The sequence below is a fragment of the Cervus elaphus genome, chromosome 11 (genome assembly GCF_910594005.1).
Source record: "Cervus elaphus chromosome 11, mCerEla1.1, whole genome shotgun sequence".
Classification (NCBI taxonomy): Eukaryota; Metazoa; Chordata; class Mammalia; order Artiodactyla; family Cervidae; genus Cervus; species Cervus elaphus.
In genome coordinates, this window is record NC_057825.1 from 4,866,780 (window position 1) to 4,887,260 (window position 20,481).

Below are 20,481 nucleotides of genomic sequence, written 5' to 3' on the forward strand. Positions count from 1 at the left end.
GCTCAGTGGCTTCACTCATGTCCCATTCTTCGTGACCCTGTGAACTGCAGTCCACCAGGATCCTCTGTCCCTGAAAGTCTCCAGGGAAGAATACTGGATTGGGTTGCCATGCCCTCCTCCAGGGGATCTTCCCAACCCAGGGACCAAGCCGGAGTCTCCTGTGTCTCCTGCATTGCAGGTGAATTCTTTCCCGCTGAGCCAGTGGGGATGCTCTCACCCACATTGTAGTATGTGTCAGAACATCCTTCCTTTTTAAGACTGAGTAAATGTTCCCTTGAGTGTATGTGCCACATGTTAATGAACTCACCCCAGGATGGACACTTGGGTTGCTTCCACCTTTTGGCTCTTGTGGATAATGCTGCTACAAACTTGGGCGTACAAATAACGAATACCTTTTCCAGACCTTACTTTTCCTTCTTTTTATTATATAGCCAGAACGGAAACTGCTGGATTATTACTTTTTCCTTCTTAATTAGCAAGTTTCTTGAGGGGTGCAACGTTGAGACTGTGTAACTATGCTGCTATTCCTCACCCTTTCACCCCCTAGCACCTTCAGTTCCTATCTGAATCAATAATTAATCTAACAGTTGCCAAGTAGTAATTTTCTATCCATCATTCATTCTGCATTTATTAGCTGGCATTCTACTGTAGGGAAGAAATTTCCCTTCTCCCCCATTGATTTACGAATATGGAAGGATTTTATTCAATCCTTTACACCACGGACCCTTTATTGCTCTGAGCAATTCATTTCCATATGACTCCCAAGAGTGCAAGTTTGGGGAAGTGAGGGAACTTTCTGTATTTCCTTGTTACCATGAAGAAAGCCAAGAGCGCAGCCCGACTTCTCTAAATTCAGGTGATCGCTTTCCTGCCCACGCGTTCCTTTAAAGTGGAAATCCTCTCTCCCAGGGTGGTCTCACAAACCTCCCGGACGGCCCAGTCTCGCGAGAACTACATTTCCCAGCGCCCTTCTAGCGCCTGCGTCATCAGAGGGCGCGTCTTTTTGCTCGCCGGTTTTGAAGAGCCGGCTGTGGCGGCGGCAACATGGCGGACGTGCTAAGTGTTGGTGTCAACCTGGAGGCCTTTGCCCAGGCCATTAGTGCCATTCAGGCCCTCCGCTCTAGCGTGAGCAGGGTGTTCGACTGCCTGAAGGATGGCATGCGGAACAAAGAGACGCTGGAGGGCCGGGAGAAGGCCTTCATTGCGCACTTCCAGGACAACTTGCATTCGGTCAACCGGGACCTCAAGTAGGTACCGGCTGAAGGGGCGGGGGTTCGGGGACCTCCTACCCTGTCCCACCCCCGCGGGAGTCTCCTTAGTCGCGGGCTGCTCTTTCTTTTCGTTGCTCCCTCTCTTTCCTCTCCAAGCCTCTCCCTGCCCCTCAGGGCCTCCTCATCTTCCATCCCCGCTTTGTCTTCTCGTCCTGCTCTTGGCTGACTCCCGCCGCCCAGTACCTCCTCTGTGGTCCTTCCATTCCTTACGAGGGGACGTGCTCTTCCCATGAACTTCCACTCGTCTTCTCGGCTCGTCAGGGTTCCCACCTGTGGGCCCTCTGGGCTCCACCACGTCTGATCAAATAGTGCCAAAAAGGACCTGCTCAGCGGTGCCCCAGAGTCAAGTGTATTCCACCTAATTGGCCACAGGTTTTCCTCCCTGAACCTGGAATTCATCAGTTCCAGCCCATACCCCACCCCAAGACATGATGAAACAGGCTTCTTCCTCTTTTCTTCTACCCCACCCCTTAACCACCTGACCACTATTTTCACTCCCACTCTCACTGCTTCTCTTAAGTTCCTGCCTCTAAAGAGACCTTATCACAGGCTTAACCAGCTTAATTTCTGCTTGAACGCCTCATCCCTACACCCCCACCCTGGGCCTCCCAACAAAAGCTAATTTGTGGTCCTTAAGAGTTAAGGATTGTATATTTCTTTCTCTTTCTTAACAGGTTAACTTCTACTTTATCAGTGAAATGAAGTGAGAGAATGCTTGTAAAATGCCTGGTACATAAAAGGCAGTTTTTAATAGGTTCTGGTCATGTGCCCTCCCATCCTTATGAGAGTCAGACCTTCTCAGGGAGGTTAGAATTGCAGGATTTTTGTCTTTTACTTCTCAAAACTGACCTTAGCAGGCGAATCATTGGGTGAGTTACTCATCCTGTAATTTCTGGAGTGGCTGGATTTTTTTTTTTTCAGTCTCCTCAACTTGGTCTCGTTAGTAACCAGATGGAAGGAGGAGGTAGAATGGAAGAGGAGGTGGTGACCAAATGATGGGAGCCTCTTTTTATTTATTTATTTTTTCCTCTAAGTAGTTGCCATTCTTCTGGGGGAGAGCCAGGAGGGCACAGCCCCTCCTCAGTCCCACACTTACTTTCTGTTCTCTGGCGAAGTTCCAGTTAATACTTGCCCTGCCTGAGTCTGGATGCTAGTGGTTCTTCCCTTTCTTTCTTCTCCTCTTTGGTGGGCTTTCCTTGGTAAGGTGCAGGGTGTTGATACCCGTCAGCATTGTAGAAAGTTTAATAAGAGTGTTGATCTCACCCCGTTGTCTTCATAAATCTGTAGACAGCAGTGCGAAGAGAAAAGTGGCTGAAGAGTCCAAGACGAACATGGCAGGAGAAGCTGTTCCTAAGGTCTTATGTTGACCCTCTGGGACTGGCCCCTCAGAACGTGCTCCTGAATGTGCTTTTGCTGTTGGCTCTCTTTCCCAAGCTGCTCTAGGGTTTTTTTTTCTCCTGCTACAGTGAAGCGTGTTTGTTTGACACAGCCCCCTCTGTGGTGTCTTCCCATTTGTTTATTTTATCTCTTTATTGTTAAGTTTTACCATCTGTGAAGCACCATGTACAAATCTCTCTCTCTGTGAATGGTAAATAATCATCATTTATTCAGGTACTTGTTGTACTGCCAAATAGAATGATCTGTGTGTGGATCTGAAAACTCTTAGTGAGAAGCAGTGTTATACCTCATTTCGAAATTCCAGAAGGCCCTCCCCTTCCCCGGCCTTGCAAAGAATGATTTGAGTTGTTCAATCCTGATTTTAGGAGTCCTGTTGATTTCATTGCTCTTAACCTTTGTTCTCCTCTGGAATGGTGCTAGAGAGCTCAGTTGTAAAATTGGATAAGCACCCAGCTAGGGGTTCTCTCAAGTGGCTCTAGTCATCTTCTTCTTTTTAATACTTATTTATTTACTTGGGATCTTCGTTTCATCACGTGGGACCTTTCATTGCAGCGCTCGGACCTTCCATTTGGTGCTCGGGCTCAGTTGTTGTGAGTGGGTTTAATTGCTCCTCAGCATGTGGGATCTTAGTTCCCTGACCAGGGATTGAACCCGTGTCCCCCGCATTGCAAGACAGATTGTTGAGCGCTGGACCACTAGGGAAGCTCCTGGCCCTTGTTTTCTTAACCTTTCAGAAAGTATTTCTTCTTAAGGGAGTTAAATTTATGATGAGCAGTTTGAAGAACAGTCTTGGACCACTGTAGTAGGCTAAGAACTGGAGTTTCAGTGGACTCAGGCTTACTTGCTGCATCTGTTTACTTTTCAGTGAGCTGGAACGTCTGAGCAACCTGGTGGGCAAGCCTTCTGAGAACCATCCTCTCCATAACAGCGGGCTGTTAAGTCTGGATCCCGTGCAGGACAAAACCCCTCTGTACAGTCAGCTCCTCCAGGCATACAAATGGTCAAACAAGGTAAGGGGGATATGTCAGAAATGAAGCTAATACAGGAAAAAGCAGATTTCTTACATTTCGTAAAGGCAGAAAGTGAGGGTAAGTTTTTCTTTCCTTTTTTTGTTCTTGATTTGGCATGGGGTTACAGAGTTGGAAGTTTTAGACTGTCCCTGGGAGAGATTATATAGTCCTTTGAAGTCTCAGAAATTAATCATGATGCTCAGGTAATTACATTTTTAAAAAAGTCCAAACTCAGGTGTGTTTAACCGGGAAACTGGGTTAGAGAGCAGTTTTTATGAACCCCATGAAATCACATGCAAAGTGTTATGCTGTGCGTGTGTGTTTCTCTGGGAAGGACTTCCTAGCTTTCATCAGATTGTCAGAGGGGTTCCTGACTCCCAGGAGGTGAAGGACTGGTGGTCTGTGAGTGCAGCTGCTCACTTTGTTTTTGTTGCTCGGCCTGCCTTCCCCATTGCTGATGGAACATGTCTAGAGGACTGTTTGATAAATCACTCTTACTGTCCTTTTTTTCCATATATTTTTTAAAATTGAAGTATAGTTGATTTATGGTATCATATTAATTTCAGATGCATACATATCTATCTATGTATATATTCTTCAGATTTTCTCACTCATAGGTTATTACAAACTATTGAAAATAGTTCTCTGTTCTATAGAGTAAATCCTTGCTGATTATCTATTTTATATATAGTAGTGCGTGCTCATTGGAGAAGGCAATGGCGACCCACTCCAGTACTCTTGCCTGGAAAATCCCATGGATGGAGGAGCCTGGTAGGCTGCAGTCCATGGGGTCTCGAAGAGTCAGTCATGACTGAGCGACTTCACTTTCACTTTTCACTTTCATGCATTGGAGAAGGAAATGGCGACCCACTCCACTGTTCTTGCCTGGAGACTCCCAGGACAGGGGAGCCTGGTGGGCTGCCGTCTGTGGGGTCGCAGAGAGTCGGACACTAGTGAGCAGCAGCAGCAGCGCATGCTCAGTTGCCCAGTCATGTCTGACTCTTGGCAACCCCGTGAACTGTAGCCCGCCAGGCTCCTCTGTCCATGGAATCCTCCAGGCAAGAATACCAGAGTCGGTTGCCATTTCCTACTCCATACATACAGTAGTGTGTATATGTTAATCCCAACCTCCTAATGCTCTCTTCTCTAACTACTCTGCACCCGTCTGCAGGCGATTGCTCTAAACGCTCTCTGTTGTTCAGTTGCTCAGTCTTGTCTGACGCTTGCGACCCCACGGAAGGGCACACTCTCCATAGAATTTGCTCTTCGCGGTAGCCCCATGGCGGAGACCCTGGGACAGCTGTGAACAGAAAACTAAGTTGGAGTGTAAAAATAACAGGAACAATTAGGCCCATAAGCTGGCAGCAGTTAGTTTGTTTACTCGCAGGTTCCTCTTGTTTGGGTGCTGTGGGTTGCTGTGTTGTGCTTTGTTTGCTTTTCCGCTGCTGATGGAAAGCTAGAGTATATGTTTGGAACGATTTTGGAAGCTTTCCTCACTAGGCTGCTGCTCCCTGGAGAGAATTGTTCTTAGCGTTGCTGATTGTGATCCGCCCTTCCCCCTCCAGTTACCCATCGTCCTCCTCTTTTCACTCTCGGGTCTCAGGTGACAGATGAACCGTGGCAGTGTTTCTGGTGTGCAGAATTATTCCTTTGAATTTGTCTGTGGGAGTATTTGACATTCTTTGGTCTGCAGTGGGACCCAGGCAGCTGCATCCGAGACGCAGGGAGAAGCGATTTATCGTGGGACACTAGAGCAGGAGCGTGAACCCGGGAGGCGTGCATTTAGCCTGTAAGGGCTGTCCTCCAGCCTTGGGCTGCTGTGGACAGAAACCCACTTCAGTCCTGAGCGTCAGGTGCCCAGGTGGTGTGGGGACCGGTCATTCTCCTGCCCTCTGCATGCCCGCTTCCCAGTGTTGGCCTGGTGTCTCCGAGTGGTGGAAAAGACAGTCTGGCAGCTGTAGGTTTGTGTGGTCCTTCTACCAGGCAATCTCCAGGTGTCCACGCCAGATGCTGAAAACGGATGCCGGCCCTGTTTAGTAGGGGCCCCTGTCTACCCAGACAGCTTGTTGAGCTCAGCGGGTGGGATTCTCTGATTGCCCAGTGCAGATCAGCTGAAACGCAGGGATTGGGGCTGCGTGGATAGAGGCAGGAGGGGGTGCAGGACAGACACAGAGTCAGGGCTGTCTGGGGCATTGCCAGGGCCAGACACCAGGCTGTTGAGGCCCCACACAGACAACGCTGCCCGCTCAGGCTGTCCTGTGTGAGCTTCCTTGTTTCCCCAGGGGCTCGCGTGGGCATCTCTGCATGAGTTCACTTGGTGACTGGGTGGGATCTGATGTGTAGGTGACTTATTTCTGGTTGGACGCCTGGTCATGCCTTTTGGATGTGGAAGCTGTGTTGATGTATCATGTGGGTAATGTTCTCAGAATAGGCTCAAGTGGTGGAGACTTCTCAGTGGTGGGAAGATTTAGGCTGATCCCGAAGCTGCGAGTGCCCAAGATGCCAGTGGAAATGGCTGGTTTTAAATCAAAGTGATGACACTTACCGTTTGAGTGAAGGTAGTTTTGTTTGCCCAGTTTAATAGAATATTAAGCTAGAAGTCCCTGTTTCTCCCCTCTCAGATGCAAAGGAGGATGTGTTAGGGGAAAGAAGCAGTACGTATGTGGAAATCCTTGTCCTGGAGAAGCTGCAGGTTAAAACTAGATGTAGAAATGTGTCAGAGTGTAAGCCCCGCCCAAGTAGCGTGAGTGGTATCTGGGTTTCAGTCACGTCCTGGCCTGGTGTATGTTGTGAAGTCACTGTTCTTTCACTAGCTCTCTATGCCCAGCAGGGAGGGCATTTTGGACCCCTGTGCCATTTCTCGGCAAAATAAGGAAAATTAGTCAGAGATGTTCAGCTTATCCCCTTGTTTTATTGCCAAGCAGGTCAAGGCCCCATGAACCACCCTGCCCATGGCCTCGTAGCTGGACTAGAATTTGCCTCTCCTGACTTAGCCCGGTGTTCTTTACTCTAAAACTTGATGCTGTAATCCCGTTTGGCTTAAGGTTTTGACTGTACTAAACATTTTCTCCTCCCTTTAATCTTCTTGTCAGGAGCAATTCATGTGTTATATTTTATTCATGAATCTGTATCATGTTTTACTCATTTTTAGTGGTTTACTGAAGGGTGGAGATAGCAAATACATGGCCCCTGGTCCTCAGACTGTCGCTCTTGTCCAGGGCAGACATCGCTAATCACCGTCTGCATTCTTTCCTGCTGAGGCTCCCTCTGGACTCTCAGCTCTGTCGTGGGGCGCAGTGGCCCCTGCCAGTTATCCAAAGTGGGCTGCAGAGAAGACATATTTTTTATTTCTGTTACGGTACATAATGTGCTGTTTGGCTATTGCTTATTTATACTGCCCTTACTCTAGAAGGATTTGAAATCTGTTATAAGAAAGCTGTACTTTGACCTTGAAAGAAAAGAGGAAAACTAGGGTAAGGAAGCCTAGGTACATGTCTTTAATAAACTCAAGAAGTAGCCCCAAGAAATAAACCAGTATTCTAATTTCCAAGTGGGATAATGGAAGCAGGAAGCAATGATAGGTGTTTGTCTTGCCTCTCCTACACATGAAAAGAGCTTTTTAATTGCAGATGCTTCCATCATTTTACTCTCCAAGAGTTTAAACCAGTAGGTGCATTAATATGTTAAGTGGATTTTGGGGTAACTTGCCAATGTCAGCTTTCCACACTGTTGGCTAAGAATCAAGAAAGTTTGGGAAAGGCTTTGATACCACCCATTATGTGATGAACTTTCTGTTTTATGTGCTGTTGGCTGAAGAGAAGTCTTATTCACGCTTACTGACTAATTATTTTCTTAGGGGATTTTGTAATTTTTGTAAAGTCAGTCGGAATATTAATTACATGGTAGTTGGCATAATTGTTAGGATAACACATTTAAAAATTAATCTAATCTAATGAAATGATGTCAAATTGCTGTGAGCAGCACTTTCCCCGTGCTGAATTGGGGAAGGAATGTAGCTTTCAACTCTGATGCACCTATAGATAATTGTTCTGTAGAGGGATGACAAGCTCTCTTGACGAGGGCAAAAAATAATTGGCGTCAGCGCTGTCCTTGTAAGATAGCGGATGTGGACTTCCCATCACTGATTGCGCCCAGATATGCCGAGCGTTAGACTGAACTGACTCCTCTAAGACCCCTTTCCGAAGGTTCCCAGCGTCTCCTCACCAGGCCTTGATTTCCAGCTTTGACTGTGTTCATTTCTTGAAGACCTCAGTGCTTCCCTGGTAACGTTTGAAGCAGCAAAGACTCCAGAAGTGTCTCCTAGGGTTAGGAAGTAGGCCCTGGGGAAGGGGCTGCCGCCGCCTTTTTTTTGTTTGTTTTTGCATGCTTAATTTTTCACTTTTATTAGAGAAAGAGTGACTTTCTATTCCAGGAATATTCAGTGGGAAAGTCTACAGCCATTTCTCCCATTCTACCCTCCCGAGCTGTTCTCACCAGAATCTGGTTTTTCAGCAGCTTGAAGTTGCTGTAACATTGATGTCCTGCAGATCCAGCCTCGACGGTGCTCTTGACGTTTGGGCATCGGGGCTAACGGTGCTGGGATTGGTCCAAACTGCAGCACGGAGCCTTTTTCCTTGAAGTGCGCTGTCCTCTCTTAAGTCCCGGGGGAGAGAGACCGCGTCCGTCTGGCTCCCTGGGGGAAGCCCCGCCCCAGAGCCGAGCAGGGCGCTCCGTGCACACTCATTTATGATTCACTGAATGAATGAAAGAATAAATAGAGCTTTTTCTGTTGAATTTTTAATTTACAACCCCTTTTGTGGTTTGTGCGCTTGTATTTTTGATGAAGTGTGATCAGGGCATTTCCATTTGGGGCCATTACTGGGAAATCTAGTTGTGCTACTTGTAGACGAGAGAAAATTCTGAGGTCCTGTGGTGGAGGCTAGGGCCAGGCTTCAGAAGGGTAATTTGACAGGAAAGGTGAGGTCAGTTGGTGAATAGACGGTAAGCTTTTTGAGGGCCACGGCTGGCGTTTCATCTGTGTCGCCTGTCACCCAGGGTGCCTTCCTGAGAGAGCTGACTTGACAGCCAGCACTCAGAAGGGGCTGGGCTTGGGTGAAGCCTTCTGGAGTCGATGGAGTCAGGCTCATTTCAGCGACAGCACCCCATGTCCGGTGTTTGGCAGCTGCCGTGGTAGCAAAAACTATCTGGGATAAGTCAGCACCATCAGCCTCTTAGAGTTTATCCCACTTGGTGTATTATCGATAACTAACTGTCCCGCCCGGTGCACTACCACTGACTAACTCTCCCACCTGGTGTGTTGTCGGTAAATAAATATCACACTCAGTGTATTTATTCAGTTCAGTTCAGTCGCTCAGTCGTGTCTGACTCTTTGCGACCCCATGAATCGCAGCACGCCAGGCCTCCCTGTCCAACACCAGCTCCCGGAGTTTACTCAAACTCACGTCCATCGAGTCGGTGATGCCATCCAGCCATCTCATCCTCTGTCGTCCCCTTCTCCTCCTGCCCCCAATCCCTCCCAGCATCAGGGTCTTTTCCAATGAGTCAACTCTTCGCATCAGGTGGCCAGAGTACTGGAGTTTCAGCTTCAGCACCAGTCCTTCCAATGAACACCCAGGACTGATCTCCTTCAGGATGGACTGGTTGGATCTCCTTGCAGTCCAAGGGACTCTCAAGAGTCTTCTCCAACACCACAGTTCAAAAGCATCAATTTTTTGGTGCTCAGCTTTCTTCACAGTCCAACTCTCACATCCATACATGACCACTGGAAAAACCATAGCCTTGACTAGACGGACCTTTGTTGGCAAAGTAATGTCTCTGCTTTTTAATATGCTATCTAGGTTGGTCATCACTTTCCTTCCAAGGAGTAAGCGTCTTTTAATTTCATGGCTGCAATCACCATCTGCAGTGATTTTGGAGCCCCCAAAATAAAGTCTGACACTGCTTCCACTGTTTCCCCATCTATTTGCCATGAAGTGATGGAACCAGATGCCATTTAGTTTTCTGAGTGTTGAGCTTTAAGCCAACTTTTTCCACTCTCCTCTTTCACTTTCATCAAGAGGCTTTTTAGTTCCTCTTCACTTTCTGCCATAAGGGTGGTGTCATCTGCATACCTGAGGTTATTGATATTTCTCCTGGCAATCTTGATTCCAGCTTGTGCTTCTTCCAGCCAGCGTTTCTCATGATGTACTCTGCATATAAGTTAAATAAGCAAGGTGACAATATATAGCCTTGACGTACTCCTTTTCCTATTTGGAACCAGTCTGTTGTTCCATGTACAGTTCCAACTGTTGCTTCCTGACCTGCATATAGATTTCTCAAGAGGTGGGTCAGGTGGTCTGGTATTCCCATCTCTTTCAGAATTTTCCACAGTTTATTGTGATCCACACAGTCAGAGACTTTGCCATAGTCAATAAAGCAGAAATAGATGTTTTTTTGGAACTCTCTTGCTTTTTCGATGATCAGCAGATGTTGGCAGTTTGGTCTCTGGTTCCTCTGCCTTTTCTAAAACCAGCTGGAACATCTGGAAGTTCTCGTTCACATATTGCTGAAGCCTGGCTTGGAGAATTTTGAGCATTACTTTACTAGCGTGTGAGATGAGTGCAATTGTGCAGTGGTTTGAGCATTCTTTGGCATTGCCTTTCTTTGGGATTGGGATGAAAACTGACCTTTTCCAGTCCTGTGGCCACTGCTGAGTTTTCCAAATTTGCTGGCATATTGAGTGCAGCACTTTCACAGCATCATCTTTCAGGATTTGAAATAGCTCAACTGGAATTCCATCACCTCCACTAGCTTTGTTCATAGTGATGCTTTCTAAGGCCCACTTGACTTCACATTCCAGGATGTCTGGCTCTAGGTGAATGATCACACAATTGTGATTATCTGGGTTGTGAAGATCTTTTTTGTACAGTTCTTCTGTGTATTCTTGCCACCTCTTCTTAATATCTTCTGCTTCTGTTAGGTCCATACCATTTCTGTCCTTTATCGAACCCATCTTTGCATGAAATGTTCCCTTGGTATCTCTAATTTTCTTGAAGAGATCTCTAGTCTTTCCTATTGTGTTGTTTTCCTGTATTTCTTTGCATTGATTGCTGAGGAAGGCTTTCTTATCTCTCCTTGCTATTCTTTGGAACTCTGCATTCAAATGGGAATATCTTTCCTTTTCTCCTTTGCTTTTCGCTTCTCTTCTTTTCACAGCTATTTGTATTTATTACCAATAACTAATTTACATTCCTAGTGTTTTTCTCTCCACCAGGCCCTCGACTCACTCAGGGAATATAGATTCATTCAGAACATAATGAGGAAAGAAAATCACTAAAATATCCCCCAAGCTTTAGTCATGACTTTGGATTAGGCACTGTTTCAGTTTGTTCTGATTGTTAGCAGAGCTCCCCGGTACCATTCTTACAGGTTTTCTTTCACCCCAACCTCCCCCCCCCGTCCCCCATGACTCCTTGTCACTCAGCACAAATTTGCCTAGAGTTTGACTAGAGTTGAGTCTTCCCTGGTTGGCCTTGAACCTGCGCCCTTGCTGCCCTCCCCACCCCAAGCCCTGTGGGGGCATCATGAGAAGAACAAAAGAGTAACCAACGAAACAGAACAAAACCAGCCAAACAAAACCAGTCTCCTGGGTTCCTAGGTACTGCTGGATTCAGAAGTGAAGGCAGATACAGCCAGAAACGTCGAGACTTAACTCTGAGTTCTGGAGTTGGGCTGCCCAAGATATGATCCACCTCCACACTTATACCCTGAGCCTTGAACACGGGACAGGCTTGTTCAAAGCATCCATTTCCTCATCTGTAAAGTGGGAGCGGTGCAGCTCTTTGCGTGATAGTGTGAGAGGGAAGATGAAAGGACAGTGCATGTCGTGCCTTAGGATAACTCACGTGTGGTAAGTGTGTACGAGCGGTAGTTGCCGTTCCTGGACACGCGGAGCCCGTGTGTGTGTGTGTGTGTGTTCACACAGTGGCAGTGTTGCTCAGGGCTCAGGGCGTCGGCTCCAGAGTTGGCCCCGGTGGCTCAGCTCGCGGCTCTGCCACCTGACAGCCGAGCAGTGTCCCTCCCTGTGCCTCAGTTTTCTGTTCTCTGAAATGGGGACGACAGCTGTACCCACCACAGAGAAGTATTTTGAGACTGAATGAGGTAATATAAGCACAGCACTTCCCTGGCACAGAGTAAGTCGTCTCTGGGGGCTGGTATTATGATCTTAAAAGACAGTGACGAGGGCTGACTCTCGGGGCATGCTGGCCTGTCTTCCACTGGTTTCCGCTCTATCACCCGACCTCCCAAACGAGGCTTCAGTGTATTCATCTGAAATTCTGCAAATTAGAAGTTCATTTAAGTAATCAGAACCTTTTCCCCTTGAGGAGGCCTGGACATAGATATCAACAGCTCACACGTTAGTATCTATTTGTGGGAGGGGGCTATATTTCCTCATAAAACCTGGAGATGGGGTGAGGGTTTGGGAGCTTGGTGAGGAAGGCAGTTAGCCTCTTGGTGACCTTGTGATGAGGAGGCAGGGGTGTGGATGGGACGTGGGATTTGAGGGGCGGTAAAGGCAGCATGAAGGGCCTGCAAAGAAACCACAAGAGGAAGGAGGGCACGGCCGAGAAGCCGGTGAGCAGGGCTGTGGCCGGCCCAGGGCAGACCATCGCTGTGAGCTGAGGTGGAGTCCTCTCCCTGAGGCTGTCAAGGAGGCCTTGCTCCCAGAGCTCAGAGTTCAGGTTGGTCTGTGGTCTCTTATCTGGTGGGGAGAATGCCATAGGCTAGTCAAGGATTTCTAGTGTTATTTCTTTAGGGGAACATTCGCACATGTGGGCCTGTGTAAAAACAAGCACTTGGATTATATCCAGTTTGTGAATTGGATGCTTGTGGCTAGCAGGGCTCTGGGGTCGGACTCTGTTGGGTTTGAGGCCCCAGCTTTAGGACTTGGGGCGAGTTGGACACATCCCTCTGTCTCAGCCTGCTCATCAGTCAAAAGTGGATGATAACACGTCCCCCTTACGGGACTGCAGTGAGGACTGATGAGTGTGATACACCTGGGACCCAGGGCAGTGCCCCGGGTGTAGTGTGCGTGTGTGGTGGGAGCACCTCTTCTCACTCCCTTTGGTAGCGCAGGTAAGGCTTTGGTGAGGCAACGGTTGTCGTGGGAATATCGGACAGAGGTCTCGAGAGTCTGGGGTTTGGTTCTGCCTGTGCGTTGTCCAGCCGTGGGCCCCAGTGCTTGTGGCTTTGCTCCTTTGGGTTCTAGCTGCCTCGTTGGTAAAGTGGAGAGTGGGCTGGATGATAGCTGAGGTCATCTCTCACCTGGCAAAGAACGGTGGACTCGTTCATACGTTTCCATGGTTCTGGAAGTGAACGTGTACCCCGGGAGTGGAGGAGAGCTAGTCTCGTCCGGTCAGGTCTTAGGTGCAACCCTTGTGTGTCCTGCTGTGCCCGCCACAGAGCATCCCAGACCAGACCAGGGTAGAGCACAACCCCAGGGGCCCTTCGTGGAGGACTCCCTCCCAGGGGCCCTCTAGACAGGGTAGCCTCCTGGAACACACGAGTATAGATACTCGTGAAAATCACATGAGGCCCCCATAATTCTAAATGGGTTCCACCCCAAGGCTTTGGCCTAGCTCCACATCTCTGTGTTCCGCTTATTGGTTGCGGTTTCTGGAAACTGTCACTTTATTGTGGCCTGGAATCAGACTTGTGATTCCCTCCTCCTCCTCCTCTGAAGGAGCAGTAAGTCTGTTAAGAAGCTGCCCTGGGCAGGGGCAGAGGCTGCTGGACGTGTGTCACACGTGCCCTCCAGGACTCACTCTGCCCGGGGTGGGCGTTGGGGGGACTCATCTTGAGTCCCGCTTTGGCTGTCCTACAGTAGCCTTTTCTGGGCTGATCAGGTGTGTGTGTTTGTGTGTTTTGCCCAAAGCCTTCTGTGGGTTGTAACCAGAGCCTGCAAAGGGCACTTTCTCTTCTCTTCCAGGGATGTTAGGAGACAGGAAATGGCCCTGTATCATTTTTCCTCCAGGTAAATTGCACATTGACGGTGTGGAAGCAATCTGATGTCCCGCCTGCCCACTTTCTCAGCTGCTTCTCCTGGTGGTGGGTTGAGCGGGGGCAGGGCTGTGAGGTGCCTCGTGCTTCTCTTCTGTAATTCAGGCCTGCTCTGGGCCAGCTCATCTTTTCTGCCGCTTCACTTGCCAGCCGTGCCTGGATGATGCTGCACTCCAGGTCAGCCCTAGACTCTCTCCTGAGATGCTGACTCCTGTGTCAGAGAGCCTGTTGAATGTCTGCACTCTAAATATATGTCTTACATTTGTGTCTAAAGGGGAAAAAACAGGGTACTGACTTCCTTGCCACTGTTAACGTGAGCCCTGACCCAGCTGGACTGTCTGTGTCCTGGAAGAACCGTCCGTGGATTCTTGGTGATGTGGATTAATGACTGCATAGCAAAGGGTGCCGCACATTTGTCATTCTGTTTGTGAGTGGAGGTCTATTTTCTTTTGGCCACGCCCTGCGAATTGTGGGATCTTAGTTCCCCTACCAGGGATCCAACCTGAGTGCCTGCAGTGAAAGCTCTCAGTTCTAACTAGACCTCCAGGGAGTTTCCTGTGAATGGGTCTGTGTAAATTTCAGTACCTGGGGCCCTGATGGCCGATTTTGCCCATAGGTGAGGTCAGCCCCGTGCGCTGACCAGTGCCTCCCCAGGAGCCAGACTCCTGACTGCTTGCCTGACTGTCTGTCCAGCCGTTTACATAGCCCACCACACTTATGTTTCCTGGAGAAGGCATTGATTTGAAATCCTCCCTTATCCCTGGTGTTTGTGATGAGAGAATCCCCCAAGTTTCAGGATGAAATGAGTTCTCAGCCTCTCTTTCTTAGCAGAGGACGACGAGGCACCCGCTTAAGAGGTTTGTGTAGTTATCAAGTGGAAGTGTATTTTCTTTCCTCTGAAAATCACTGCGATGATTTCTCTGTGTTATAGTTCCTCTCCACATTTCGTCCTCTTCACCTGCATAGTGAGTCTGAAGACACTTCTTTTGTGGGCTTTAGAGCAGGGCCAGTGCAGAGTAAGCCCTCGGTGGGTATGCGTTTTCTTTAGTGCTGCCCATGTCCGTCCACCTTGCCCTTCGCCCCTCAACACTTAACTTGAGCCGGTGGAGACGTGGCTGGTTAACTAGAGTACCCTCAGCTTGGTTTGGATAGCAAAAGTGCTTGCCCTAAATGCCTTTAAAGTGTTCCAAGAAGCCACAGAGGATTCTAGAGGCCGATGCTCTCTGATCTTTGTTTTTCCCAGTCTAAAACAGAGCAGTCCATGCTCATTTTAATTGCTTGGATGAGCTCAGACATTGAGATTTTAATGCGTTTTCACAGTAGTTCAGACAGCGTCACCACATTATCCTGCTGGCAGTTCATCGGAATCCTTGGCCAAAACGCTGTGCTTAGGGACCTCAGCTTAGAAAACCAGAGTGTGGTAATTTCCTCGCAAGATGTCTTGTGGGGACTGCTGCCTTTCCTGGGGAGACTTCCTCTGAATTGCGTTGTCCTTCTCAGTCACGTAGTGATGGGCACGTCTTGCTTTCGAGGAGGGTTTTCAAGAGCTTTTGGTTTGCAGAGGCTGGAGTTGCTTTATTCTGATGAGTCACGAGATGGGAACAGGCCCTCATAAGCCTCCAATTTGTTTTTGATCCTGAAGACACACTGACAATATCTGCTCCCCAGTGGGGTCTGGAGGGCACTTCCTAACTCCTGCACCTTCCTCTCCCACCAGTCAGCTAGCAGGCCAGCCTCATGGGGAGGTGGCCACTGGGAGCCAATGACGAGGCGAGAGCTGGGAACACTGCCTCTGGGTGGGTTGACGAAGACCAACCAGGCCGCATCCCTGCCTCCTGTATTTCATTCCTTCTGCACATCAGTGGCCCTGGACCCTCCCGCGTCCAGCACTGCGGGAGGTTGAACCATGGTTTCTGGTGCTTGGCACGTGCTTAGTAAGTGTTGGTTGCTAGGCGGATGAGCGAACACCCCATCCCGTCTCTCAGAGCCCAGGACATTTGCAGAAGTCTCCTCACCGGCCCCGCTGTCTCACCACCTCCTGTCTCTCCCCGCATAGCGTCGGAGTGACCTTTAAATGTGCAAGTTTGATCTCACAAGTCTCCTGCTTAAAATATGTCGATGATGCCTCCTTCTGCTCGGGATGAAGACGGGTGCTGTGATGTAGCTGGTACAGTCCGGTTCACCGTCTGACTCCCATGGAGCCCCAGCTCAGGCCTCAACCTGCGAGCCCTCCTGCTCTGTAAGCGGCCTGTTTCAGCGGGCCCCACCCCTCTTGTTGTTTGGCTGATATTCTCTTGCTTTATTGGGAGACTCTTTTCTAGCTCCTCAGGTCAGAGTGAGGTAACCCCTCTGTACTATCCTGCAGCACCCCTTGCCCACATCATGGTGTGATCCGAGTTGGCCTGTAAGTACCGATGGCTGGAACTGGGGCCACGACACTGCCTGCCTGTTCACCAGTGTCTTTCCAGTATCCAGTAAGACCTGGCAGAAGACAGACCAACAAAACACCCTCAACTAAGTAACTTCCTTGTCTTTGAAGTCAGTATTATAATTCTAATGACACGTGTTTTTGGAGGGAGAAGGTCATGTTTTTGGAGGGAGAAGGTCGGGCTCCGGTTCCCACTTCTCTTGGTGGGTGGGAGGTGAGTCTCAGCCACTGTATTTCTTGAGCACTCAGCTGCCGAGATGTCTTTATTTGGCTTGTGCATTCCACTCACGGCCTGACTTATTGAAGGATGCATATTAACTTTTTTTTTTCCCAGCTAGTTTGGGGATACAAACAGAAGGCAAATTATCTTGATTATTTTGAGGCAGATCTGAAAAGGGCAAAGAGAGGAGACAGTGAAAAGTTGCAGAAGTGTCTTGTGTTCGTTTCAGCCCTTTATCGTTTGTAAAGTGTGAATGTGTTCGTCATCTCCTCCAATCAGAGTCTGTGTAGTCTTGTCATTAAAGACAAGAGCTCCAGGGCCTGCCTGGGTTCAAGTCCTGCTGCTTCTCTTTATTGGCTGTTTCCTTGGGCAGTTTCCTCTTGTTATCTGTAAGATGAGGTTGATGGGAGTCTCCCCCTCAGGGCGGTTGTGAAGATCAAAAGCCTAGAATATGCGAGGGCTTCAGAAGAGGGCTGATATGAGTTAGTTACCATTAACAGTAACATCACTGTCATCATCATTATCAATTCTGCAGTAGCCTTAGTTTACTTATTTTTATTCTCTAGTCTGCCTTTGCTGTCTCCAGATAGGATCCAGCTGGGATCCAGGTAGCTGCTTGCTTTCTGTAGGACTCGGTGGTGTCTTTATAAGGAAGACATGGTTAGAAAATGGCTCTTCTCTTAGGTAAAGATCTTTGAATAGAAACTGTCAAAGGTTTATTAACTGTTGGAAGGGCTGAAACTGAAGCTCCAGTAGTTTGGCCACCTGATGTGAAGAGCCAACTCGTTGGAAAATACCTTGATGCTGGAAAAGATTGAGGGCAGGAGGAGAAGAGGGTGACAGAGAATGAAATGGTTGGATGGCATCACTGGCTCAGCGGACAGGAGTTTGAGCAGACTCTGGGAGATGGTGAAGGACAAGGGAGCCTGGCGAGCTGCGGTCCGTGGGTCTCAGAGAGAGGGACCTGACTTGGCGACTGTGAAGTGTGAGTCACAAAGGTCATTGTCTGTAATCTTACTTGAAATACATGTATGGCTGGCAAAGGAGAATGTCTTGTGTGAATTGTAATTTCCTGGTTTAACCATATTACATCATATTCTGAAGGTTTTGCTGTTGTTCTTGTGTTTAAATTTGAGTCGCTAAAGCATAACTCAGCTCCCAAACCTTCAGAACCAGAGAAGTGATCTTTGGTCTTGATCATCACACAGTACTCATATGTTCCTCCAGCTTCTGCCGGCTCGTGGCCAAGACGTTGGACTGTGTTACTTTCTGTGCCTGTTGGTCATCCACTTCCTGCCTGCCTGACTGCTGCTTGCCTGTTTTTGTTTGATAAAATATATATCATCAAAGAGTAGCTTCGCAAAAGGCAGGGGTCCTTCATTTGGGTCTGGAATATATGTAGGTCCATTTTTCAGCAGACTAATCCTCAGCTTTCATCAAGATCCTTTCAGGGGTCTGTGGCCCTGAAAGTTCAACAGCCACAGAGAAAGAAGTATTACTCTTTTCTTTTAAATTTGTATACAAAGCATTTTATTAATAAAATTTATACCCTTCTTACAATACAACAAATTTTGTAGTGATTGAGCATGCTGTACTTTGTAAAAGCTTATCATAGAAAATTCAAGCTAAAACAAATAGTTTAAAAGTCTTCCAAACCACCCTTCCTTTGTAACCTGCCACCAACACAGGTATAAACAGCAGTCTTGTAACAGACACCCACATGTCTGAGCTGGCAGTCGCGTCTGACTCTTCTCGACCCTGTGGACTGCAGCCCGCCAGGCTCCTCTGTCCTGGGGCTCTTTTAGGCAAGAATATTGGAGCAGGTTGTCATTTCCTCAGCAGGGAATCTTCCCAACTCAGAGATCAAACCCATATCCCCTGCATTGCAGTCAGATTCTTTACTGCTAAGCCACTGGGGAAGCCCTTCAGAATGTCCAGGAGTATTATTATTATTTTAGGTATTTATTTATTTGTTTGGCTGCGCCAGGTCTCAGATGTGACACTGAGGGTCTTCAGTCTTTGTTGGGGCGTGCCAGATCTAGTTTCCTGACTAGGGGTCGACCCCAGGCCTGCTGCATTGGGAGCTTGAGTCTTAGCCACTAGACCACCAGGTAAATCCTTGGGACAGTTTGTTTGAAAATTGAATTTGGAAGCTGAGTGGTGGAGTGTGACTGGTGGAAAGTGTGGAGGGTTTCCTGCAGGAACTCAAAAAGGGTGACTCTGACGAAGGTTTCAGAGAAACGTGACCATCGAGTGGGACCGGGCGGAGGTCCCCGTTGGAGGCAGTGGCGGATACTGTCCTGTGTGCTCGCTCCCCCACCAGCTGCAAAAGAAGACGGCTGTCAGTTGACCTGTGTAGAATTTGCTTTGTGATGTGTCCATGGCTGATGGGTCGATGGAGCTGACAGCCCCAAAGATCAGGAGTGGAGCTGTACAGCTTTTCTGCCGGCTCCCCTCCTGCGTTCCCTTGGCCCAGCTGCTTCAGGCTGTCTGTCTGCCGGTGGCCGGGGCTTGCTTTTCTGCCAGACTGTGTGTCGCTGTTACTTCAGCTCATAGCAGGGCCTGCTTTCTAATTTTGCAGGAATCTCTTCACGTGGGATAATGTTCCTGCAAGTCAGTTCTTTTACAAGGAAATGGAAACAGTTTTCATTCATTTATTAATATTTTTTTCTACCTGGAACCCCCACTCCTCCCCTGGCAGTGTATCTAGATTGATCCTAGGCTCTGTGGTTTGTTTATTTTGTGACCTTGGGCAGGTCCCTTGTTCCTTGAGTCTCAGTTTCCACATCTTCAAATGGGAATAATAGCAGTTCTTCCCTTCTTGGGTTATCAGCATTAAGTAAAGAACTTTGCCTAAGGCTCAATAAATGTTAGGTCTTAGGAGTATACTAATGAAATAGAGTAGCATTGATCCTCATATGTCGATGAGAACCTGACTTCGAAGTAAGGGGGTTGGGGTAGAGGAGAGCATCCTGGTCACACGTCTTGTTGGACAAGCGATCTGGCTCGAGCTGTGTTGCGGGCAAGTCATATTAATGGCTGCTTCCCCTAGGTCTTTGCTTTCCCGAGGATTTATTTCCAACCGTGATGTGTAAACGGCCGTGGGTGTTCAGGCTGTAATGGATCTGGCGTTTAAGGCTTCCACTGTCACGGCCCAGTGGAGCCCGCCCCCGCCCGCCCCTCCCACTGCCACCCTGGCTTCCCCTCCTTGGGAGCGTGACTGCCTCTCTCCTGCCCCATCACCTGCCAGCTCCGATCCGGGGGCTGTGAATCCCAGCCCTGGTGCTGCTGCCAGCTTGGCCTTAGGAGAAGCCAGGCGCTGGAGCTTGCCAGCACAATTTGTACTTTGATTAATTTATTTAATCTAACTATCTTGTATCAACCTGCGAGGATAATTACGCACAAATTACTGTTTAAACTTGAAGCTTGCCTCCCTTGAACCGAGTCCCACGCTGGTCCAGAGCTCTTCCCTGTAGTCACTGTGGGCTAATTCTGCTCCCTCCTACCCTCCCTGAGATACGAGCCCCTCCCCGAAGTGAGGACTTGAGTTAGAAGCTTTTGAGAAAGGAGAAACACTTGCTTGGCTTCCGATCTGGGAGGTCTTGTTTGACTTATGGAGAGCTGTTCTCTTTGATCCGTGGATGGGAGATTGGTTTCCTTTCGCTCTGATGTCGTGAGGACACCTAGCCCACTGCTGCTGCTTTCTCCCTTCCGATCAGCCGGGGTTTCCAGATGCAGCTGGAGTGGGTTTGTTAGTTCTTTTCAGGGATGGGAAGGTGGTGTGACTGGTGAGGGGTGGCGCCTTCACCAAGCGGCCTTTGCTTTACTGACTGTAAGCTGCTGTTGATTGTAAGACGCATCGTGAGTGTTTTGGACCACTGGGAACGAGGGCTGCCAGAGAGCATTTTCAGACGCCTCGTGATTTCAGAAGGTTTTAAGAATAAGTGCGATATGATATATTGATGATGGAGCTGGTTACAAAATCCTTAGCTTTTGATACATTTTCACTGAAGTTGTAGAGGTGTGGATCTGGAGGACAAGATATTTTTGTCAGTGTCTTTCACATGACCTTCTAGTTGCTTAAAAAAAAAAAAA

At 48.4% G+C, this 20,481-nt stretch overlaps 1 protein-coding gene across 2 annotated transcripts in view; it reads left to right on the plus strand.

Moving 5' to 3' along the window:
- Positions 1 to 1,007: 1,007 nt before the first annotated feature.
- Positions 1,008 to 20,481, plus strand: part of MED27 (mediator complex subunit 27) — a 218,366-nt gene continuing 198,892 nt past the window's right edge. Inside the window, exons 1-2 of one of the 2 annotated variants that reach the window (XM_043916543.1) lie at positions 1,008 to 1,247; positions 3,535 to 3,679. In XM_043916543.1, coding sequence (XP_043772478.1) covers positions 1,045 to 1,247; positions 3,535 to 3,679 — 348 coding nt within the window. In that variant the 5' untranslated portion in view covers positions 1,008 to 1,044. The remainder of the gene's footprint in view (positions 1,248 to 3,534; positions 3,680 to 20,481) is intronic. The other variant, XM_043916544.1, reaches the window with a different exon arrangement.